Source organism: Hemitrygon akajei, chromosome 14 (assembly GCF_048418815.1).
Source record: "Hemitrygon akajei chromosome 14, sHemAka1.3, whole genome shotgun sequence".
In the NCBI taxonomy this organism is placed as follows: Eukaryota; Metazoa; Chordata; class Chondrichthyes; order Myliobatiformes; family Dasyatidae; genus Hemitrygon; species Hemitrygon akajei.
In genome coordinates, this window is record NC_133137.1 from 23,350,772 (window position 1) to 23,376,038 (window position 25,267).

The 25,267-nt window shown below is 45.8% G+C and overlaps 1 protein-coding gene across 4 annotated transcripts; it reads right to left on the reverse strand.

Annotated features, from left to right (window-relative positions):
* Positions 1-25,266, reverse strand: LOC140738416 (galactosylceramide sulfotransferase-like). Of its 4 annotated transcripts, XM_073065684.1 has the most exons (5): positions 24,760-25,024; positions 20,173-20,255; positions 19,683-19,745; positions 12,884-13,032; positions 1-1,456 (listed from the first exon to the last, which is right to left on the reverse strand). In XM_073065684.1, the coding sequence occupies exons 4-5, from the start codon at positions 13,006-13,008 to the stop codon at positions 301-303; spliced, it is 1,281 nt and encodes a 426-aa protein (XP_072921785.1). In that variant the 5' UTR covers positions 13,009-13,032; positions 19,683-19,745; positions 20,173-20,255; positions 24,760-25,024; the 3' UTR covers positions 1-300. The 4 variants fall into 4 exon arrangements, with proteins under 4 accessions (XP_072921785.1, XP_072921783.1, XP_072921784.1 ...); XM_073065682.1 differs by lacking the exons at positions 20,173-20,255; positions 24,760-25,024 and adding an exon at positions 25,130-25,266; XM_073065683.1 differs by lacking the exon at positions 20,173-20,255.
* Position 25,267: the final 1 nt, after the last annotated feature.

The window sequence follows — 25,267 nt, forward strand, 5'->3', positions numbered from 1 at the left end:
TTACGTTATTAATTCACAGTTATTTAATTTTTGATCATTCACAAGGTATCGCTGGGACAGTAAATAGAGAGTGATATTTTACAGAGCATTGTACAGTGGAACCTTTAGTTCCAAATTAATTACTATTTTACTAATGGAAATTAATTGACTGTAATCCAGTTCTGTTTGATATATTACATTTTTAATGATTGCCTTACAATTACGGGCAATCTGCAATGTAACGCCCATACGTCTGTGGCAACAATCGTTCTCTGCGACGACTCCTGGCAGTCACGCCAAAGGCACAAATAGGACGCCCAGCTACCATTTTAACAGATCTCTGATATAGGACCACAGTTTTGTCAACCACAAGTTAACTCCCAGTTCTGTCAGATATTGCAGTTCAGGGGTGAGCATCTTCCGGCAGAGCTTTCTGTGCTTTCTGCTGATGTTCTTTTTGAGGTTGTAGCCCATGATGGAGCGCTCTCCCAGCGGCTGCCACGGCTGCAGGGACACCTCCTGAATGGCGTTGGCGTCCACCGGGCGCCCGCCATCGATGCAGACGGACTGCATGTGGTCGTTGCGCTTCCGCAGCGCCTCCACGTCGCGCTCCATGCGCTCAAAACCATACTCTCCCACCTTCCTCCAGAAGGTAGCGTTGAAGTACTTGTACAGCATGGAGTCGATTTTATTCCAGCTCGTCGCCTTGTCGTACAACTCCCCGCTCATTCTTGACACGGTGGAATCTTTCCTCACGTTCAACTTGAAGTACAGAATATCATCCATATCCCAGCACATGACGTCCTTCAGGAGGATGAGGGACTCGTCGAAGTGTTCGAGAAGCATTACCAGCTCGAATCTTTCGTCTATGGCTTTAATATGCTTCTCTACTCTGGGGTCATCAAAATCCAAGTTGTTGTCATAACCGAAGTCAAAGAATAACAGGTTCTTCAAGTAGTGGGAGTTAAAACCGTTTGGGTCGTAGTATCGGGTGGGGTCCCTGAGGAATTCGGCCAGCTTGTCCTCCCCGCTTATTTTCCAGGTGAAAGGGATCACGCGGCCGAAGTAATGAAACGCCGATTCAAATAAAAATGCGGGGTCCCTAAGGATGGTGAAGTAGACGGTATCTTCGGGCAGCAGCTTGTGGACTTCCGCGCTGTTAAACCTCATGTGATTACAAATGATGTTGAAACAGATACCCGGCCTGTAATCTTTCACTTGGCTCCTGTCGAAGTAGGATGGGTAGTAGAAATCATTCCTGCCGTTGGGGAAAGCAAACTTCAGCCGGTGCTTCTGACCAAAGCGGAAGAGGATGTTGAGGATGGTGCTACTGGCAGTTTTATGTGTCTTCATAAACATGATATCTTCCCGGGGACTACAGGTCTTTCTTAGCTCTTGGGTGGAATAGGAATTATTTATTTGGGGTAAATTCCTGGATTGTGCAGGTTTGTACGAACAGGAGTAAGGAACAGGAACTCTGTTAAGAGACAAAACATATTATTAGAAATAGACATTACAAGTTTCGATACTAATTAACATTCTTCCAGATTAAATCTTCATTAAGAATCCACTTGTTCTATAAAAGGATTTATCATTGAAACTTTCACTATATTTAAAATTTTATAATAGGGCAACATGGTAGCGTAGTGGTTAGCACAACGCTTTACAGTACCAGTGACCGGGGTTCAATTCCCATCCCTGTCTGTAAGGAGTTTGTATGTTCTCCCTGTGACCACGTGGGTTTCCTTTGGATGCTCTGGTTTCCCCCCCACGGTCCAAAGATCAACTTGTAATTGGTCATTATGAATTGTCCCGTGATTAGCCGAGGGTTAAATCGGGGGGTTGCTGGGCGGTGTGGCACAGAGGGCTGGAAGGGCCTATTCTGCGCCGTATCCCAATAAGTAAATACATGGTTTTCTCTATAAGGTGCTGGTAATTTTGAAACCGGAAGTTAGGTTCACTGACTTTAATGGGAAGTGTGACATTTACAAAGGCAGGTGTGTAAAAGGGGTCCAAAGGATCATTGGGGACCCGAGTCACCCCAACCACAAACTGTTCCAGCTGCTACCGTATGGGAAAAGGTACCGCAGCATAAAAGCCAGGACCAACAGGCTCCAGGACAGCTTCTTCCACCAGGCCATCAGGCTGATTAATTCACGCTGATACAATTGTATTTCTGTGTTATATTGATTGTCCTGTTGTACATACTATTTACTATAAATTACTATAAATTGCACATTTAGATGGAGATGTAACATAAAGATTTTTACTCCTCATGTATATGAAGGATGTAAGTAATAAATTCAATCCATCAAGGTTCAGGACCTCCAACAAATTATTTCCCTTTTACAATCAATTAAAAAAATCACACTACTTTCTTTACCATAAGTAAATGGGCAGTAAACATTAACAAGTGTAGATTTGAAACTTCAGCTCCTGGACTCTATCACCAGATCCTGTATGCCTGACATCACCGCAATGTTTACTCTGGCTTCAGGACACTGTACGTTTTCTTCAGGTCCTTTGTCTGTAGCTCTCTGTGTTCATTGTTGCCTTCCATTATAGGCCAAGAGATCTAGATCTTCACACCCTGTCCTTCGGGGTGAATGAAATGGACTGGGGCGCTTTGGGCCTGGCTATCGGCACGGCGCTGAACTGAACAAAACTGACTTCTCCTGGACTCCTGGTTTGGGATGTTTGATATTCTCCACTCACTATTTGCGCAATTTGTTCTTTCACGCTTTGGGTGTTTGATGTTTTCTTTGAACGGGTTCCAAGGTGTTTCTTTGTTTCTTTGTTCTGTGGCTGCCTGCCGGAGGACAAATCAAAGCGTTGGACTCTGTCTGCATACTTTGACAATAAATGCACCTTGAATCTTTGAAACCACTCAAAAGTGATTTCATTTTTTTTTTCTGTACTGATTGGGAATTTCCTTTAATTCAACATTCTCTGCTCCAGGTTTGGTCTCACCAGCTTTAAGCCTACTTTGAGCCAACAGTCCATCAGGATCTTCTCTGGGTCATACTCACTGGTGTTGTCCTGTATGTCACCTAGAAGACAGCAATTCTGTCCGACGAGAACCTGTCCCCTCCTAATACACCCTTGGTTTGTTGGCAATTCATGCAGTCTGATGTTTCACCTGACATCAGCTTCATTCTTAACCTCCACCCTCACAGGGGACGTGTGTTTTGTCTGCCTTTATAAACTTGCACCATGTATCCCTCTTTGTTATGGCGGGAACTGTGAGCTGCCTCCTCTGGGGAGAACTGAGATGAAGGGTGGTCCTAATGATAGTAACAGGCTGTCCTGCCTTTCATGTGATTTGGAATCCAATGAGAAGTTCCGCTTGTTACTACATCTATCAACTGACACATGGGACGTCTCCATCGCTCGTTGAACGACACACACAAATGCTGAAGGAACTCATCAGGTCAGGCAGCATCTATGGGAATGGAGAGACAGTCCATGTTTCAGGCCAAGACTCTTCTTTGGGGTTGAAAGGGAGGTGGGAAGAAGTCAGAACAAAAGGGTGGGAGGGTGGGGGAGGAGACCAGCTGGAAGGTGGCAGGCAAAGCCAGGCGGGCGGTAAAGGTCAAGGGCTGGAGGTGAAGGGATCTGGTAGGAGAAAGGGAAGGAGGAGGGAACCCAGGGGGAAGTGAGAGGCAGGTGAGAAGAGTTAAAAGGCCAGAGGAAGAGGGGAGGGTGAGGGAAATATTTTTACCAGAAGGAAAAATTGATAGTCACGCATTAAGTTGGAGGCTACCCAGACAGAATATAAGGTGTTGCCCCTTCACCCTGAGGGTGGCCTCCTATTGGCACAAGGGGAGACCATGGACCAACGTAACTTCTAAACATCCTTCAACAACATTTCCATTGCAATGCCTCTTCTACTTGCAAACCACTTTGTTTAGTTGGAGTTACTTGCTCCTGCTCATTTTATATAATTGCTTGCATGGAGAAATGCCTCTATTCAATCCAAATATGTACTTGAACCTGTCTTGTGCTTTGACACAGCCATCTGGGTGAGCGAGCTGGGGCTTTTCTCTTTGGAGCGCAGGAGGATGAGAGGTGACTTGATAGAGGAGTACAGGCTGATAAGAGGCATGGATCGAGTAGATAGCCGGAGATTTCTACCTGGGGCAGAAATGGCTACTAGAAGGGGGCATACTTTTAGGGTGATTGGAGGAAAGTAGGCGAGTACATCGGACATTAGTTTTATAACATAGAGAGTGGTGGGTGCGCTGTCAGAGGTGGTGGTAGAGCAGATACATTAGGGATACTTAAGAGATTTGATAGGCACATCGATGAAAGAGAAATGGGGGGCTATGTGTAGGGGAAGAGTTAAATTGATCTTGGAGCAGGTTAAAGGGTCGCACAATATTGTGGGCCAAAGGGCTGTACATGCTATAATGTTCTATGTTCTCAGAGTCATAGAGAAGCACAACTCAGAGACGGGCCCTTCAGCCCATCTAGTCCATGCTGAAACCATTTAAACTGTGTACTCCCATTGGCCTGCGCTGGGACCATAGTCCTCCAGGGTCTAGCCCTTGAAGTATGTGTTCTACCTAAAGTTCCAGAATATTCAGGTCTACCATGTTCCCCAGGGGTAGTTTTCATTTGTAATTCGCCGGTCCTGCTGAGCTCTGTCCCTTGGACTCGTCGCAACTTTCTTTAACTCGGCCTCATTTCCTCCGCTTCGAATGTTCGTGGCCTTGCATCCTCGTCGCCACTGGTGGTATCTGAGTCCTCTGAAGGACCGCGGTACAATGAAATCACCATAACTCAGAAATGCAGCCATTCATTCCAGTAAGCCCTCCAGACTAATTCTCCACGTTGCAACCCGGACACCAGCTGACACTGTGCACAAAATCGGAGCAGCTGAAAAAGCCATGTAAGATCAATGCTCTGTCTGCTATACACCCCAACTGTATTTAATCGCTTCTGCCACAAGTCAATACAACTGTCCTTCTGTTGCTCCAGCTGAGCATTTGCAAATGGAATACTTTTCATGCTGATCTAGACAATGATTAACAAAACAAATCAAACAAAAGGTGAAATGAAAAACGCATAAATGTATTGATGAAGGACTGTCCCAGCCACCAGCACAAAATGGCAACTGCATTTGTTTTGCATTAATTTAGTTCCTATGACTTCAGCGGATCTCCTTGTCCCTTAGATGGAAATTGCATCCACGTCATCCAACACTTATCTTTGTAGAAACACGTTAAGCACACATCAATCAGCCACGACAGGAAAGGCAACCCGGGCAAAATGGGAGAATTTTTCACAAAGTGAGAATCCCAAGGCAGATGTTGTCTAATCTCTGTTGAAACATGTGGGATCTTTAGTTTAATAAATAGGCACAAAGAACAGAAGCAGGAAGTCATTTTAAAGGCCCCAGCTGTGGTGTTTGGGAGTATTCTGGCATTATGTGAATTTAGCAGCTATTAATTCAAACAAAATTGCATTTTAATTGTAAATGTAAATGTTTAGGAAGCTTGCAATCAGCTTTCTGTTCTTATTGTAAATTGCAAGCAGTAAATCGAAGTTAAAAGCACAGATGCTCCACAGACTGAGATAGAATCTGCAAGAGCCAAACATTAAGACAATGGGGCTGTGTTAATTGGCTTGCATCAAACCAGGCAACACTGGCTAAGTTATTTGCACCATCGTGATTTGAGTGCAAGCTGACAGACCAGGCAGATGTTGTCACTTAGCATATCAAACATGGTCACAGATATAAAAACCAATACTTTTGTGTAGTTATCATATTTGTGTACTGAGAAACAGCCCTGGCATTAATATTGGGAGTCTGGCTCTCTGTCCTCAAAAGGTTTTAGAATATTTGTGTTCATTAGTTACTCCCAAAGGTGTTTGGACCTTCAGAGGTGTTTTATCATTTACAACATGCTTCCATTATATACTGTATCCCAACAGAACCATTAGTCAATCTAAAGTACTGAAGTAAACAAGGCAATTGTAACTATTGAAATTGCATGGAATAACCTACTGTTACCTTTGATCTTAAGGGTATAAAATGTGATGTACCTTTGGGTCTGTAAGCCTCTACTGAGAGTGTGTCCAGAATGATGCCTGTTTGTTGTGCTGTCTGATGATGCATTAGATAGATGCTGGTCAGTTTCTAAGGCAGGCAGAACTTAAAGCAGGTGGAATTTAATTCTGATGAGTATAAGGTGATGCTCTTTGGGAGGGCTAATCAGAGCAGTGCAGAGGCAATCAGCGGCACAAGAGCACAAGAAAATAGGATCGGGAGTAGGTCAGCAGACTCATTAATCCTACCCTGCCATTCTATATGATCACTGCTCGCCTTAACTCCTCTGCAATGGTTCCTTGCATCCCTAAGGCCCTAGGGTGTATTGAACACAGAAGCAAGTCCAAGATCCCCAAAGTTAGCAGCATGGCTAGATAAGGCAGTGAAGAAGGCGTACAAGTTACCACTAAACATATCCCGCTCCGCTTTCCGCAGGGATCATTCCCTTCGTGATTCCCTCGTTGATTTATCCCTCCCTACCAACCTCCCACCTGGCGCTCATCCTGGCAAGTGGCCTAAGTGCTGCACCTCCTCCCCCACCCCCGTTCAGGGCCCCGGACAGTCCTTCCCAGTGAGGCAACGCTTCTGCGAATCTGTTCGCATCTTCTATTGCGCCTGGTCAGACCTGTGGGGGGGGGGGAGGGGGGGTGGTGCTTAGTAGGGCACCTTCGCACCATCCGCCGCAAGCCGGACTTCCCGCTGGCCAAACATCTTAATTCCAATTCCCATTCCGACATGTCACTCCAAGGCCTCCTTTTGAGCGAGGATGAGGCCACCCTCAGGGTGGAGGAGCAACACCTTATATTCCGTCTGAGTAGCCTCCAACCTGATCGACTTCTTCTTCCAGTGAACAAATTAACGCTACCTTCCTCTATTCCCCTCACTGACCTCCCGCCCCTTCTCACCTGCCTCTCACTTACCCCTGAGTTCTCTCCTCCTTCCCTTTCTCCTATGGTCCACTCTCCTCTCCTATCAGATTCTTTCTCCTCCAGCCCTTAACCATTCCCACCCACCCGGCTTCACCTATCACCTTCTAGCTAGCCTTCCTCTCCCCCTAACTTACTGCTCAGGCATCTTTCCACTTCCTTCTCAGTCCTAAAAAAGGGTCTCAGCCCGAAATGTCAACTGCTTACTCACTTCCATAGAAGCTGCCTGACTGCTCAGTTCCTCCAGCATTTTGTGTGTGATGCTTTGGATATCCAGCATCTACAGACTTTCAAGTCTTTATACAAGATACTTGTCTTTATGAACTGAATTACAGAATATAAGGGCAACAGGGTCGTGGTATAACTTCATTATACTTAGCTTGGGCCACAGCTGCAGTACTGTGGACAGTTTTGGTTGCCACGCTATATGAGAAACATGTACCGAGAATGAGCAGAGGAGATTTGCCAAGATGGTGGTAGAATGGAGCATTTCAGGAACCTGATAGGCTAAGTTAGTTTTCTTTGGAGCAAGAGGTGACCGTGTGGGGTGGGGGGATATGTTTAAGGTAAACAAAACTATGAGGGACATAAATGGAAGGAAACTTAGTCTCTCATCAGCAGTGTCTAAAGCAAGTGCATAATTTTAGAATAAGGGGTAAAATGCTCGGAGGGGATCCGAGGAGGATTTTTTTTTCACAAAGGGAGTGATTAGAGTTTAGAAAACACTACCTGAGCATCAGGTCTGCACAGACAAGCACTTCCCAATCTCCACTCAGCTAACAGCAATCACCTGCCACTCACTTCCAATGCATCACCTGCAGCCTACTTGAACCCAGTTCTCACCCACAATCCTTGTTCACTCATTGAATCAGCCAGCCTCAGCCTGTTGCTCCAAGCCTTCAGTGGTCCTTGTTGTGTTGAAGCATCCATTCTCTCTAACTTTGTGGCCCCTTGTGGCTTGTTATTTTGAAGCTTATTATTAAAGTTATTGCTCACAGCTAAGTTGTCTCCACTGCTCTGCGTTAGGGCCAAGCCTCCCCAAAATTTCCTGACTCTGAGGGGATAGTGGAGGCGAAGTCTCTTGCAGCAGACAATGATGTGAAATACTGAGGGACAGTGGCCAAGTGCCGGTGAATGGGATTAGTGTAGATAGATACTTGATAGTCAACATGGAGGTGATGGGCTGACAGTTCTATTTATGTGCAGTACAATTCTATGACTATGGCATTGGTTGAAAGGAAGCCAAAAGGTGTCAGTGTGCTGCTGCAGATAGTGCAGGATCTCACAGTTCCAGTGACCTGGCTTTGATCCTGACCTCCAATGCTGTCTGTGTGGAGTTAGCATGTTCTCTCTGTGACTGTGATGGTCTCACCTGGCCACTCTGGTTTCCTCCCATATCCCAAATCTGGTTATTAGGTTGATTGACTATTGCAAAATTTCCCCATGGATGGGTGCATGGTGGGAAATACAGATGGCCATTTGTGAGACAGTCAATTACAGATTCATAAATGGATGGATAGAAAAGCTTTGAGAGCTAGCGTATACTCAAATGGGCCTTCAATGTTGTAAGCAAATGTGAATATACAAGTAGCAAGGCCATAGTGTAGGAGGTTTGGATCTGGAACCGGCTGTGCTTCACTACAGCCAACCAACCAAATGGATAATTGATCAGCTATTCCTGTCAACGAAAACCAGGACAAATCTGATCTTGTCATTTAGACAATAGACAATAGGTGCAGAAGTAGGCCATTCGGCCCTTCGAGCCTGCACCGCCATTTTGAGATCATGGCTGATCAATTACTATCAATACCCAGTTCCTGCCTTGTCCACATATCCCTTGATTCCCCTATCCATAAGATACCTATCTAGCTCCTTCTTGAAAGCATCCAGAGAATTGGCCTCCACTACCTTCTGAGGCAGTGCATTCCAGACCCCCACAACTCTCTGGGAGAAGAAGTTTTTCCTTAACTCTGCCCTAAATGACCTACCCCTTATTCTCAAACCATGCCCTCTGGTACTGGACTCTCCCAGCATCTGGAACATATTTCCTGCCTCTATCTTGTCCAATCCCTAAATAATTTGTCTATTCTCATCAAAAAAAGTACCAGAAAGATTGTCCACAGTTATTTCAAACAGCTCATCGTGTTAAACAAGTTATCTGACGCAAGATGCATCAGGCTAAGCCCAATGCTGTTTTCATTTAATTCACTGAACTTCCTCTTCAGGCTTGTGTAGGGAGCCAGACAGCAATGGTCTGTGAGGTTTTTAAAGCACCTGAATTGATCAACTGCTGTTTAATCAGTCATGAATCATTGGGAGTTCCTTATGGTTTTTTTCTTTGTAATGCAGTCTCCTAATGCTTCCTGTTTAGACTTGACAAGTTTATTTTGATAGGCTCAGGAATTCTGTGTTACTTGCATATTTAAGCAGATGCCTGATTAGCACTAATCACGGGGTCCTAGTTTTGAGAATGTTACTTCCCGTGGTGTCGCTTGGCTGAGCCACTGATGTTTTGTTGGATTTCCTATGAGTAAACTCTGGTTGCCGTCTCTACCTGTTTTTCCTCTGCACTCGGGTTCCAACGATGCCAGTGCACATTGTGACACTTTCTGTGAGTTAATAGATAACAGCTCTGAAAACAATCTCTCCCAAGAACCTGAGAGCAAATGAACTGAAGCCAAAACATCCTCAGCCATTGCAGTTAAGGGTGTTTTCTCAGTATAAACCTGTGATTAAACTCAGGACCCTTCCTTCAAGCTGTCTGAAAACTTCCAACACTGTTCCACATCTCTCTTCACTACCTCTGTAACTCCCTGACTTGTTCCACTCTCACTTATTTAGCTCTCACCATGGAAGTCCCTGCTACAACATTCTTTCCTGAAAAAGTAAAAAAGAAAATCCTGGAAACACTTGGCAGGTCAGTCACATCTGAGGAAAAAAAAAGAACAGGTACAGTTTCAGATCTGGATCCAACCACAGTGCTTCAGCTCTAAATGTTTCTCTACCCACAGATGCTGCCCGACCTGCTGAGTATTTCCAGAAATATTTATTTTTATTTCAGATTTCCAGCAGTTTTCTGATTTTTTTCCTTCTCCTCTGATTCCTGCAGTATTATTTCTGACCCTCTCCTATTGCACATCTACACACGGGCTTCCAGTAATAGCATCCAAAATTGTCAAATTATATAAAGATGTGGATGTAACCCTGCTCGATCTCAGTATCACCTCTGATGGGCAGGGCTCAGTAATGTATGAGAAGTTTCTGCCAAATGAAGATGAGGCAACAAATTCCATTGCCTTCTGTTCTCACAACAAACTGTTTACAAATCATCTGTTCTATTCCACTGTCTGGCGTAAGCTTGTTGTGCTATCTAACTCTGAGGTGAGTATCAAACTTCATCATCCGCACTATCTCCAAAATCACCTGCTGCATCATTGGTCACCTTCAGTTTAAGTGCTTCTGAAACTCCTGTCCAAGCCTTTGTACCTCTTGAAACAATTGCTCTAATACACCCCTCCCCCCCAGATGCCTGTCTAAGATGCTGAAGTGTTGGGATGGACTGTAGTTTTTAATGAACTTGGTGAACTTTGATGGCTTTTGCTATTCATTGCATGGTGGGGGGGGGGTGTGGGGAAGTGTTTTTACTGGTGCAAGTGGGGGGGAGGGTTAGTGCTTCTGCTGTTGCTTGTTGGGGTTCAGATGTTTCTGTCACTCATTCTTTTTTTTCTCTTCTGTGGATGTCTGTGAAGAGTAAGAATTTCATGTTGCACACTAATATATTCCCTGATATTAAATTGAACCGTTTGCCCTCCCTCATTTCCTATCCTCAAGTGAGAGTAATTCATACCCCCACCTCATTCTAATGATCTTGGGTTTGCTGACAGTAGTAATTTATACTGTTCATATCTCATTTCTAAAACTGCTGCTACTCCCACCTTTTCTTCATCTTTTACCACTCTTTCTTTTAGAAGACCCATTCCTTGGATATCCACCTCAATATCCCCAGAAAAGGCACAATGCCATTATCAAACCCAGTACAATGCCTCAGGCTCACTTGCTCACTAAATTGTTAGGGGTTGTCTCCTCTACAAGCAAGCTGTCAAATCTGAATTTTAAGGTTAGGGTAGAATTATGTTGAAACTTTTAAACGGAAAGCAGCAACTTAAAGTGCAGATTAAGTCCCTGTACTTCCAGAGCTTGGTCCCATACCACCAGGTCCAGGAATAGAACACAGAAATCTACAGCACATTACAGGCCTTTCGGACTACAATGATTTGCTGACCATGTAACCTACTCTAGAGATTGGCTAGAATTCCCCTAGTGCATAGCCCTCTATTTTCTCAGCTCCATGTACCTATCTAAGAGGCTGTTAAAAGACCCAATTGTATCTGCAACAGGTGCAAACGTCCAACCATCAGGCCAACAGGAACCAACACGGATAACTTCACTCACCCCAACACTGAACTGATTCCACGACTGATGGACTCACCTTCACTAACTCTGAAACGAATGTTCTCAGTATTATTTATTACTTGTTTAGTCATTATTATTACTTTTATCTATTTGTTTCTTTTTGCACATTGGTTGTTTGTGAGTCGTTTTTCATTGATTCTATTTGTATCCACTGTGAATGGCTGCAAGAAGATTAATCTCTGGGTAAAATATGGTGACACATACGTACATTGATGAAAGGCACTTCGAATTTACTTTGAACTTTTCTGTTCTTTTTGCGTATAAGAATACTTCCAACCTTCTCCCCCAAGCCCTCTTAAAACACTGTTTATAACAATGTTTTTTTTTCCATCATGATCTCGCCTCGTGTTGTGATGCACTTATATAACGTCAGCTATACGCTGTTTATTTTTACTAAATCCAGGTACTATGCATAAATGTAATAGAATACGCGTGTCGGTAACCTGAGCAGGTTAAGTAAGGGAGTGCAAAAATAAAAAGAGATAAAGTACCTTTGAATGCGTCGGTATTATTTATCGCCTTTATTAATTTTATTATCTTATCTGCCCATTACGCCGCTGGCATTGAGGGCAGCAATGAAGGTCCTCCATCTCTGGTGGCGTTCCGGGTTTCCATCGTCACGTCAGTAGCTACTGTCAGTCATGTCTCCGGGATGGAGACTCGGGAATACCGTCACTCTCAAATGTAGAAGGATTCTTAACTGTTGTTTCCGTAACAGTTCTGCTTTACCAGACAGGGCTGTTGGCCCTGAGCTGAACCCCTGAACCTGGAGGACCGGCAGACCACTCCTAGTCTGGCATCTACCCTTTCATCTGTTTGACATGGGTGACCCTACCAAGAGCCGAAGCCTAAAGCCCAGACACCAGCCAACACAGCTCTCCGGGTCATTGAGGCACGCAAGCCTCCAAATCCTACAAGGTTATGGACTTCTTGGAGTGAGGTTATTAATTTAGTTATAAATTATTATAGAAATGAAAGTCGCTTCAACTATCCAAAACTTTTCATTATTAAAAAAAACTTTTAATAAACAGTCCTTATTATGAAGTGAAGTTTTAATTTTAAAAAGCCTTTTAATAAAAAGCTTTTATTTTAAAAAGATTTTTAAACCAAACTAACGGGAAGAAATACTTGGAAATGAAGCAATAACGAAACAGACGCATTTCGGCCCCAGTTGTATTTCTCGAAATGTGTAAACTTTGACCCTGAAGACCACGCAGAGACCGACCTCTGTCGGCTGAGGGGTTAAAGTGAAACGTACGCCAGTCGTTGGGGAGTCGGGCTGAACCTCTGACATTCAGTGTAGACAAGCAGAGAATAAACATAACCCGCCGCCAATAATTTGGAGACCCCCATTCCAAACGGAGCATGTCATCCTGAAAAGGTCGCACTTCGCCAAACGCACACATCACCACCCGACAGTCAAGTTAAGGAAAATATGAGGAGAGAGACTTACTCCTGGAGGCCGAATTGGTGAGGCGGCGCCGCGAACGAGTACAGTAAGATCATACAGGTAGTGAGCAGAGTCCCCAGTACGAGCCCCTTGCACATCGATTTCCATTGCTTCACTTGCTTGAACATGGCTCGCAGTCGCTCTTTGCCCAACTGCAGGAAACAAGACAGCCCGACGGTCAGTTTCTTGGACGCGATGCAGCTGAGACGCAGCAGGGAGGTGGAGGGCCTTCCCAACCGCCTGCCCCCCATCGCTCTCTCTTCCCCCCACCCCCTCACTTTAAGAGAAGCCGCCACAATGAGAGCCGTCACAAAGCCCAGGTGATGGGTGACAGCGCAAAGCTCCCGCTGAGACCGCCTGCGCTCAGGTGGCCAGCCGCTTGTTATTGTGTTTTTTCCACCGAGCCACAAGGTGCCCCGGTTGGAAAGAGGGAGCTCGTCTTCCTGGAGGCTGTAAATCGGACCCAGGCGCCCTTTCCTTTTCGCTCCAGTGCTCTGCAATGGCAGTCTTTTTCAACTGGCCGATCAAAATAAGAGGCCCTTCTGCCAGTAGCGCTATAATCCTGATGTATAAACAGAAAACGCTGGAAACACTCAGCAGATCAGGTAGCATCAATAGAGGAGAAACAGCATTTTTCAGATTGATGTGCTCTCAGCATTTCCTGATTTTGTTTTAGGGTTATAGCATTTCTTTTATCAATGGGCTGAATGGCCTAATTCTGATCCTATATCTTATAGTTTACATTCTGCCCAACACTCAGCATTAAGGTTTACCTAACAAAGATTTTTCTCCTTTCTTTTCCAGTCCCCAAACACCTGGACCCACCCCCTCCCCTAGAATCAGGTGATCTAGCAGTGCTATCAAACTGGCTGGAAATGACTTTTCATTTGGTCAGGGTATTGGTGTCAGTAGTGGAGCAGTGTCTCAGCCCAAACATCTAGACATCGACATCTTTCACTAATGAAGAAGGGAAATACTGAAAATTCTCATCAGGTCAGGCAGCGTCTGCTGGGGTGGGTGAAACAGAATTTTCCCCGCAGGTCGATGATCTTTCACTAAAGTGGAAAGTTGTTAAAGTAACTTATCAGAATGGGATCTCTCTGTCCTGGCTGAAAGCCAGAGGATGTGGTAGTTATTCCACAGTTCAAAATACTCACGAAGCAATCAAACCATTATCACATTGCTGTCGTAATAGCGATAGTGTAAAATTATTATGTGCATATATCACCTGTGCTTCTTTTGTCTTGTGTAAAACTTTTTATTATACATTCTTAGATGCAGTCTTCTTAGGCCATAGATGAGCTCCTGTCTCCATTAGCCTCTATTCTGAGCCATTTTCTCAAGGGTGCACCAGGAGTAGCTCCATTATCTATTTTCAGCCTCAACCTCTCCATGTGTTCTTGTGATGTCCCTTTTTCCTCTTTTCTGGAGGATTCCATTTTAATATCTGCCTAGTGATGATGTTGATCAGCTTCCTCTCACGGTGTGGCCAATTCAACTCCTTTTCTGTTTGCGTATCTGTATCTCTGTGGATTCCCGGTTTGTTACTTTGCCAGTCCATCTGATTGGGAGGACAGATGATTGGGAAGTTTTTAAGGAACAACAGAACTTAACTAAAAAGACAATACGGGGAGAAAAAATGAGGTACAAATGCAAGCTAGCCAGGAATATAAAGGAAGATAGCAAAAGCTTTTTTAGGTATGTGAAGAGAAAGAAGATAGTTAAGAACAATGTTGGGCCCTTGAAGAATGAATTGGGTGAAATTGTTATGGGAAACAGAGAAATGGCAGAAGAATTTAATGAGTACTTTAGATCTGTTTTCACTAAGGAAGACACAAGCAATCTCCCAGATGTATGGATGGGCCAAGGACATAGGGTAACAGAGGAAATGAAACAGATTGACATTCAGAAGGAAACGGTGATGAGAAGACTGATGGGACTGAAGGCTGACAAATCCCCAGGTCCAGATGGTCTGCAACCTAGGGTACTAAAGGAGGTGGCCCTGGAAATTGCGGATGCATTGGTAATCATTTTCCAATGTTCCTTAGATTCAGGATCAGTCCCTGAGGATTGGACAATGGCTAATGTTATCCCACTTTTTAAGAAAGGAGGGAGGGAGAAAACAGAGAACTATCGACCTGTCAGCCTGACATCGGTGGTGGGAAAGATGCTAGAGTCCATTATTAAGGATGAAATAGTGGCATATCTAGATAGCAGTGATAGGATTGGGCCAAGCCAGCATGGATTTACCAAGGGTAAATCATGCTTGACTAATCTGTTGGAGTTTTTCGAGGATGTAACCAGGAAGTTAGAAGGGGGAGATCCAGTGGATGTAGTGTACCTTGATTTTCAGAAGGCATTTGATAAGGTCCCACATAGGAGATTGGTGGGTAAAATCAAAGCTCAGGGCATCGGGGGAAAGACATTGACATGGATAGAAAACTGGTTGGCAGATAGAAAGCAAAGGGTAGCGGTGAATGGGTGTTTCTCAGAATGGCAGGTGGTGACTAGTGGGGTGCCACAGGGCTCGGTATTGGGACCACAGCTGTTTACAATTTACGTCAATGATTTGGATGAAGGCATTGAAAATAACATCAGCAAATTTGCTGATGATACTAAGCTGGGTGGCAGTGTGACATGTGATGAGGATGTTAGGAGAATTCAGGGTGACTTGGATAGGCTGGGTGAGTGGGCAGATACTTGGCAGATGACGTTTAATGTGAATAAGTGTGAGGTTATCCACTTTGGGAGTAAGAACAGGAAGGCAGATTATTATCTGAACGGTGTAGAGTTAGGTAAGGGAGAAATACAAAGAGATCTAGGAGTCCTTGTTCATCAGTCACTGAAGGTGAATGAGCAAGTGCAGCAGGCAGTGAAGAAGGCTAATGGAATGTTGGCCTTTATTACAAAGGGAATTGAGTACAAGAGCAAGGAAATCCTCTTGCATTTGTACAGAGCCCTGGTGAGACCACACCTGGAGTATTGTGTACAGTTTTGGTCTCCAGGGTTAAGGAAGGACATCCTGGCTGTAGAGGAAGTGCAGCGTAGATTCACGAGGTTAATTCCTGGGATGTCTGGACTGTCTTACGCAGAGAGGTTAGAGATACTGGGCTTGTACACGCTGGAATTAAGGAGATTGAGAGGGGATCTGATTGAAACATATAATATTATTAAGGGATTGGACAAGATAGAGGCAGGAAATATGTTCCAGATGCTGGGAGAGTCCAGTACCAGAGGGCATGGTTTGAGAATAAGGGGTAGGTCATTTAGGACAGAGTTAAGGAAAAACTTCTTCTCCCAGAGAGTTGTGGGGGTCTGGAATGCACTGCCTCGGAAGGTAGTGGAGGCCAATTCTCTGGATGCTTTCAAGAAGGAGCTATATAGGTATCTTATGGATAGGGGAATCAAGCGATATGGGGACAAGGCAGGAACCGGGTATTGATAGTAGTTGATCAGCCATGATCTCAAAATGGCGGTGCAGGCTCGAAGGGCCGAATGGTCTACTTCTGCACCTATTGTCTATTGATATTTAGGATCCTTCTCAGGCACTGGTTGATGAAAGCCTGCAGTTCTTGTAGTGCCTGCTTTGTTGCTCCCCAGGTTTCATAGCCAACTAGGAGCGGTTTTAACATTGGAGTTGAAGATTCTGACTTTGGTTTTCCTTGTTATGACTCTGGATGTCCACACTTACTTCAAGATGTTGAAAAATACACTGCCCATGTTATTCCTGGCTTTGACATCCTCACCCATTCCATTATATACGCTCACAATTCTTCCCAGATAAAGGAGTTTACATCTTCCAGGGTTGTATCTCTCATCACTGTGGGGCTATTGCTGGTGCAGCTTATTTTCATCACTTATGTTTCGTTTACATTTGGTCTTAGACCCAGCATGGCGGACTTAATGATCAAGGGTGTTGACTTCTCTTGCATCTGTTGGTTAGATGCGCTATACTATTTTTTCAGTATTTTGAAACTAGTGTTTTATTTTGGCTCAGAGGAAAAGATAGATGCACAAATGCCTTGTGTGATTTAATTTAGATATTACAATGAGGCTGAATGTGCTTTGTAGCCCGATATGCACAACACTGAATTCTACAACTTCAGGTAATTTGATTTCTTGGTTTATTTCAGTCATCCATCTGCAATATTGCCTCTTCTAATTCGGTTTTATTTCTGGGAGTTTGAGCCGTGCCAGGTTTGTCCTCCTGCTCTGTATTTCACAACTCCCACATCCTTTTCTTCTTGTTCTCTTGTCTGTTCCCACTCACCCAATGATCAGGTAACCCATTTCACATCTTCCTGCCCTGGTCAACCGAGTTTTCCCTGTCACAACCTCCACCTGGCTGCTTAATAAGCTTCATTTGTCTCCTTCCCAGTTTTGTGGAAGTATCTCCACAGAGTCTCCAACTCCACCCTCCTCTGTCCGTGGAATAGGTCCTCCTTCTCTTTCAGCTCCTCCCACTTTCACCAATCTCAAGGTGTGGCCATGGGCATCTGCATGGGCCCCAGTTACGCCTGGCTTTTTGCTGGCTGCGTGGTAATGCTCCCCAACTCTTTCTGTGCTAGATTGACAACTGCATTGGTTCTGCTTCATGCATCCATGCTGAGCTCATCAATTTCATCAACTTTGCCTCCAACTTCCACCCTGCCCTTAAATTCACTTGGTCCATTTCTGTCACATCTCTCCCCTTTCTTGAACTCTCTGTCTCTGGAGACAAACTGTCTACCAATATAATTTATAAGCCTACTGATTCCCACAGCTACCTTGACTGTATCTCTTCCCACGTGTCTCCTGTAAAAAATGGCATTCCCGTTTCTCAGTTCCATCATCTCTGCCACATGTCTTCCCAGGATGATGCTTTCCTTTCCCTTCCTCCACCGGTCATGCTGCCCTCACCCATATCTCCTCCATTTCCCAGACATTTGTGCTCACCCATCTCCCCACCATTTTAACAGGGATAGAGTTCTTCTTGTCCTCATCTACCACTCTATGACCCTCCACATCCAACATATCAGTCTTTGCAACTTCTGCAATCTTTAATAGGACCCTAACACCGAAAAGATCCTTACTCCCCCACCCCCCAATGCCCTGCTTTCTTCAGGCATCGCTCCCTCTGTGACTCCTCTATCCATTCGTTTCTCCCCATTAGTCTCCCTCCTGGCAGTTAACTCTGCTAGTGGCTAAACTTTTACATTTTCCCATTCACCACCTCCCTCACATCCATTCAGGGTCCCTAGCAGTCCTTCCAGGTCAGGCAACACTTCACCTGTGAATCTGTTGGGGTCATCTACTGTATCTGCTGCTCCCAATGCAACCTCCTCTACACTGGTGAGACCCATCGTAAATCGCGAGACCTCTTTGTCGAGCACCTCCATTTCATCCACCAAGAGCAGAATTTCCTGGTGGCCAACCATTTTAATTCCTATCCCCATTCCCATTCCAACATGTTGGTCCATGCCTCCTCTTCTGCTACAATGAGGCCACACTCAGGTTGGAGGAGCAACTCCTCATAATTTGTAATTTCTGGTAATTCTTCCCCCTTTCCCTTACCTTTTCTTCAATTTCCCACTCTGGCATCTTACCTCTTCTCTGCACCTGCCTATCAACTCCCCCGGTGTATCTCATCCTTCCCTTTTTCCCATGATCCACTCTCCTCTCCTATCAGATGCCTTCTATTCCAGCCCTTTGCCTTTTCCACTATCACCTCCCAGCTTCTTGCTCCATCACCCCTTCCCCATTCACCTATTAATTTCTAGCATGTCCTCCTTCCCCCTCTCCTACCTTTTTATTCTGGCATCTTCGCCCTTCCTTTCCAGTTCTGAAGAAGGGTCTCAGCCTGAAATGCCAACTGTTTATTCATTTCAATAGATGCAGCCTGACCTGCTGAGTTCCTCCAGCACTTGAATGTTTTGCTCTGGACTTCCTGCAGCTGCAGAATCTCTTGTGTTTTACCTTGGTGCAGCCTGATCTGCTAAGTATTTTCAACACTTCCTGTTATTTAAATTGGAGGGATTCAGGTTTGATGTTTGGTTGCCTGGTGAATATGAAAGTAGATACCAGTGGAGTAGTTTCTGAAAGTAGTCAGAGGAGAAATTTCTTCTTGCAGAGTGCTGTGAACCTTTGGAATTCTCCACCCTAGAGAGTTAAGGAGCTTGAGGAATTCAAGATAGAGGTTGACAGACACTTAAACTACAAGGGAGTCAAGGGGTTTGGGGAGAGAGCAGGAAGGTGGTGTTGAGACTAAGATTGAATCTGCCATGATCTCATTGAATGACAGAGGGGGTGTCCAACCTCCTCATACTCCTGCCTTCATATGTTTATGAACCAAGCAGTAAAAGTACTAAGATCTGACAGGTATCACTGCCGAGTATAGAGCCTCCAGCGCACAGGATTGCAAGAGGCTGCAGAGGAGTGTAGACTCAGCCAAATGGGTACAAGCTTCCTCATCATTAAGGACATGTCCTTAAGGCGGTGCCTCCAGAATCCATCACTAAGGACCCCTGCCACAAGGGACATGCCCTCTTCTTGTTACTACCACAAAGGAGGGTGGGACAGGAACCAGAATACCCATACTCAACAACTTTGGAACAGCTTCTTCCCCTCTGCATCCAGATTTCTGAATGGCCCTTGAGCCTATAAACACCATCTCATTATCCCATCAGTTTTGCACTACTCACAACGTGTACAGGCTTTTATGTCTCGGCACTGTACAGCTGCTGCAAAGCAAAAAACTTCACGTTACACGCCAGCAACAACAATACTGATTGCGATTCTGTGAAAACTGGAATGGTCTTCCTACCTTAAATAGTGATCAAAGGATGTCCATGCTGATATCCTCCTGGATTCCGGTGTTAAGCTCCACCTTAGATATAGAAGATTAACAGAGTTAATCGCAAAGGCAGAGAGGAAAGTTAACATGAACATTCTTAAAGAGAATAGCAATTATCAAAGGGTTCTGCAGTGTAAATGGATTTCACACAACAACCTCTGAGTGTCACCAAGATACCATAGAATTCACAAGCACATGTCCATATGGCAAAAACATGTCAGGGAATATAAAAACTCAATTTCTGTATCCAGAAATGATTACATTGCAAACTACAATTAGCACTTCCTCTCGCCCTGCTACAGTAACAGGAGCACATAGACTGTGGGTAAGAGTGGGTGGTTTCACAAAAACACAAAATGAAGCATATCTGGTTTTAATTGGGGTTTTCAACTGAGTTTTATGTACGCTCAGTTTTGTATTGAGTTTTATATACTTAGGAGGTGCCTAATAAAGTACACACCAAGAGTATGTTCGTCTCTTCTGCTGCTGTAGCCCATCAAGGTTCGACGTGTTCTTTGTTCAGAGATGCTCTTCTGCACACCACTGTTGTAATGAGGGGAGAATGGAGAGAAATCAAAGGGAGGTGGGAAGTCAAGGATGGGTCATATGAAATATTTTAAAGTTTGGTCCAGTCTACCAGGTAAAAAGGGGAAACAGCAGAGACATCTTATTGGCTGATCTCAATTTCGTGACAAGTTTTCATGAGCTCATAGCTCTTGCTGGAGGTGGGATTGGAGGAGCGTGAGAGGAAGGTATTATGAAGGTTGTTTTCAGGAGAAAAAAAAGGCTGTCCTTGCATTCTAGGTTTTCCCTGAATAATGAAAAATGGTTTGTGTAGTCCAGACTAATCTGGGAACAAATAGCTCTACCACAGTTATTCAATTTTACATCTTTTGACTCAATGGGGCACAGAGCACAGTAATAGAAAAGAGGAATGACTAGGGTGAGAGGGAATAACGGTCCCCTCACCCCCAATTCCCTTTCCCCTGTGGTCTTTTCTTCTCTCCTATCAGATTCCTTCTTCTTCAGCTCTTTAGTCCTTCCACCTATCACCTCCCAGCTTCTCACATCACCCCCATCCACCTACCTTCCCCCTAACCTGGCCTCACCTATCACCTTCTAGCTTGAACACCTTCCCCTCACCCCACTTTCTGATTCTCGCTTCTTCCCCCTTCCGTTCCAATTCTAATTAAGAGCCTCAGCCTGAAATGTCGACGCTTTATCCCTTTTCATAGCTGCTGCCAGACCAGCGGAATTGGGAGAGGGAGAATTGGAAGGAAGTGCAAAACCCGACCAGAGGGAGTACTTTTGGAGGAGAAAATTAGATAGGAAAATGTAGAAATCGAATTCTCTTGCTGTGGGGTTAACCAAAACATCCGTTTGGCCAGGAAAAGTTCAGTTCAGATGTGCTTGCTGAGGGAGCGGCGATTCCAAAGTGCAGCGTGATAGAGTGAATTTCTGAGGCTGTGCAGAAACCTCGTGGTTTTCATACCTAGCGATGAGCAGATTTTAATGTTCCCTTATAAATTATCCCGTGACTGCCAAGCGCTGAGATGAGACCCGCGCTAAATCCGGGGCTCCCCTCCTCCGCCCCCTCTCTCAGATCTCGGTGAAGAACGGTGTCGGCCTGAATGAAGCATGAAGCGTTCATCCATTTCCATGGACGCTGCCTGACCTGCTGAGTTCCTCCAGCATCTTGCGTGCGTGGCTTTGGAATTCCAGCATCTGCGTGTTTTTTCTTCTTCTCGTTTATCAGTGCAGACCCCCACCCCCGCTTTAAATCCAACACCGACATTGTTATGAAGGTCGGATAGTCCCCAATGTTACCGTTTTAAGACACGCCATTTTAATCGGTGGCAGGCAGGGCAATTATAGTTAAGCCTGCTTATTAAGAAATAAAACACCAAGGTACGCCCCCTTCCATTCCCCATTCTGGTTACCCTCACTCCTTCTCTTCTTATCAGCCCGATATCTCCCTCTTGCTCCCCTAACCCTTCCCTTTCTCCCACGGTCCACTGTCCTCTCCTATTCTTCTTCAGCCTTTACTTCGTCCTCCTATCCCTTCCCAGCTTCTCATTCCATCCCATCTTCCCGCACCCACCCACCTTCTCCCTCACCTGGTCTCACCCTCTAACTTGTACCCCTTTCCCTACCCAAACCTTCTTATTCTGACCTCTGCGCCCCCCCCCCCCCCATTTCCAGTCCCGATGCAGGATCTTGGCCCGAAACGTCGACTGTTTATCCCCCTTCGGTAGGTGCCGCCTGACTTGCTGAATTCCTCCAGCACTTCGCGTGCATTGCTCAAGATTTCCGGCGACTCCAGAATCTCTTGTGTTTAAGTACCGGAGTCCCTGGCTGCAGACTAGATTGAGGTTTCATAAACTTCAAACCCCAAAGTGACGTTCCAATGTCTGCTCTGTCCCAGGATGAGATCGATTGCTTCCTGTTGTGTGTGTGTGTGTGTGTGTGTGTGTGTGTGTGTGTGTGTGTGTGTGTGTGTGTGTGTGTGTGTGTGTGTGTGTGTGTGTGAGAGAGAGAGAGAGTGTGTGAGTGTGTGTGAGAGAGTGTGTGTGTGTGAGAGTGTGTGTGTGTGTGTGTGTGTGTATATACATACATGTGTGTGTGTGTGTGTGTGTGTGTGTGAGAGAGAGAGTGTGTGAGTGTGTGTGTGAGAGTGTGTGTGTGTGAGAGTGTGTGTGTGTGTATATACATACATGTGTGTGTGTGTGTGTGTGTGTGTGTGTGTGTGTGTGTGTGAGAGAGAGTGTGTGTGTGTGAGAGAGAGTGTGTGTGTGTGTGCGCGCGCGCGCGCGAGCGAGCTATACAACACTTACCGGGAGCCCCGTTTTTATTGTGTTTCGCGCATTAAATGAACAGGTGTGTGAAACGTTTCCAGTCCGCGGAAAGAGTGCTACAGGACAGGATGCACAGCTCCCGATAGCCACCGGAAACCAGATAAAGGGGCCCCCAGCCCATTCACTGGATACCGCAGGCTCACTGTCAATATAACGGCTTTGCGGGAGGTGCGGAGAGATTCGCCGAAATCACTCCAGGGATGAAGGGCTCCTGGCACTGAAGAGTGGATCTGCACATGAGGCTGTTTAACAAGGCGGGAGCCCCTGGAATTACGCGAAAGGTACTAGAATGGAAGGAAGGCAAGCTGGCCGGCGGAAGGCAGAGTCAGAATAAAAGGGGGCCTTTTCGGACTGGCTGTCGGTGACTGGTGGGGTGCCGCGGGGGTCGGTATTGGGGCCACTTCTTCCCACCTTGTATGTCAATGATTTGTGGCCAAGTTTGCGGACGATACGAAGATAGTTGGAGGGGCAGATAGTATTCAGGAGGCAGGGAGTCTCCAGAAGGACCTAGACACATTGGGGAAGTGGGCAAAGAAGGGGCAGATGGAATATAGTGTAGGGAAATGTGCGGCCGTGCAGTTTGGCAGAAGGAGTAAAGGCGTGGACTCTTCTGTAAATGGAGAGAAATTCAGAAAACAAAGGCGCAGGGGGACTTGGGAGTCCTCGTGCGGGATTCCCTGAAGGTTAACTTGCAGATTGAGTTGGTGGGAATGAAGGCAAGTGCACCGTTAGCATTCATTTCGAGAGGAGCAGAACACAAAAGTGAGGATGTGACGCTGAGGCCACTGGCCAGACCGCACTCGGAGTAATTGTGGGAGGTCTAAGAGAGGACGTGTTGGCATTAAAAAGGGCCCAGAGGAGCTTCATGGAAATGATTCTGGGAATGAAAGGGTTAGCATACAAGGACCGTTTCATGCTCTGGGCCTGTACTCGCTGCAGTTTGGAAGAATGAGGCGGGAACCTATTGAACGTTGAAAGGTCTGGGTTGAGTGAATGTGGAGAGAGTGTTTCCCATAGTAAGGGAGTTCAGGACCAGAGGGCACAGCCTCAGAATTGAGGGGCGTCCATTTAGAACAGAGATGAGGAAAGTTTCTCTAGCCAGAAGGCGGTGAATCTGTGGAATTCTTTGCCACAGTCGGCTGTGCAGACCGAGTCATTGGTACGTTATAGACGGAAGTTGAAATGATTAGTCAGGGTGTCAAAAGTTACGGGGAGAAGGCGGGAGAGTGGGGTTGGGAGGGATAATAAATCAGCCGTGATGGGATGGTGTAGCAGACTCGACGGGCCGAATGGCCTAATTCTGCTCCTGGTCTGATAGAAGTTTGTGAAATCGCAAAGGAAAGGCGGAATAGTCGGAGAGAAACTCTGGCAGAGTCCAAAACTAGAAGAGTTCTTTATTTTCCTAAAGAAGATTGAAGAAAGTGGCGCAAAGGGTGGGGTCAGGTCTGCAGTGCTGTGCCGGGGGTCAAAGGTCCCAGGAGGGGTATTTGACAGAGAAGAGTTTCCAGAGATGTAGCGACGGGGCTGAACGGAGCGCCCTTACACGGCACCGTTTGCGAACCGCGCTCTGCAAATCTGCCTGGCAGCTGGGCGATATCCACACGAGGTTTGAAACGGCACAATGAGATCATTGTGCCTAAGAGACACAATAAGGGACAGTCCCTGCGGAAAAGCAAAGTCACCCCAAGAAATGATAAGCTGCCCCCCCCCCCCATCCCCTCTATCAGTGCGGGTCAATCACTGCGCGATTACCTCTCATCCTCGGTCAAGAATTTCTCGTCACCAAAGATCAAAGAGACCGTTGGGCCCTTCAGTGTTTGGACTAGATCTTTGTAGATCAGTTCAGTTGCATTACTAATAAGCAACACCCCCCCCCCCCCGCTCTTTCCCCTACATTCGAATATTTTCTGTTCAAATGGTGACCTGGATCTGCATCCAGGTACTTCAATCGAGGTCATTTCCTCGCCCCGTCTTCCCGTCTCTGTCACTTAAAGGTGCGAATCGCGTTTTTTTTAAAGAAAGGTTTTCTTTATGGATTTAGAATAATTTCCCGCCACGGTGCTCTCGTATTCGGATGTATCCCGATTCACTTAATCACTTTGCCTGCCAGTGCCCCTGCCGTAACTGTGCAAGCATTAGTTTCTCAACAATTTCCGAGCTGCCCTTCCCACCACCCCGCCCTGTGTACTCACAGTCTTGGTGCCCTCGGGCGCTCTGCCCGTCCCCGTGAACTTCCGATGTCAACTAGAGAGCAGAGTGGGAAACACTCTGTACGGAGTGGGCGCCCCCCCGGTGGGATACTCCACTCCCGTGCCTGACCTATATCTAACTGCCTCTCGTTCACGATTGATAACGTGACCTCGCCACAAAGTCAAACGTCCGACTTGTACAATGTACCGAACTCCTCGCGATTTTAAAATCAGCGGAGAGATCTGACGAGCAGCGTTGCTTCAAATGAAATGCTCCACTTTGCAAACGGAGATGCGGCGAACCCTCAGCAAAGTCTTGAATTAATAATTAATATATCCCTCCCTGGTGGCTGAGTAGCCGCCGCTTGCTTACCTGTGCAGTTTCTGGCGACGCTGACTGTGGCTGAGGGGGGCGGGGGTGCTCTGGAGTGTTGGCTGAATCCTGGACCTTAGGAGAGTTGGCCCCACACCTCAGCCGCCGCCGCCGCCGCCAGCACCCCCCTCCTCCTCA

Excerpts from the sequence above, each read along its gene's own strand:
- LOC140738416 (XM_073065682.1), bottom strand. The coding sequence starts at position 13,008 with ATGTTCAAGCAAGTGAAGCAATGGAAATCGATGTGCAAGGGGCTCGTA. Across the intron at positions 1,457-12,883 it reads CACCAATTCGGCCTCCAGGA|AGTTCCTGTTCCTTACTCCT; the intron begins GTAAGTCTCTCT and ends GTCTCTTAACAG.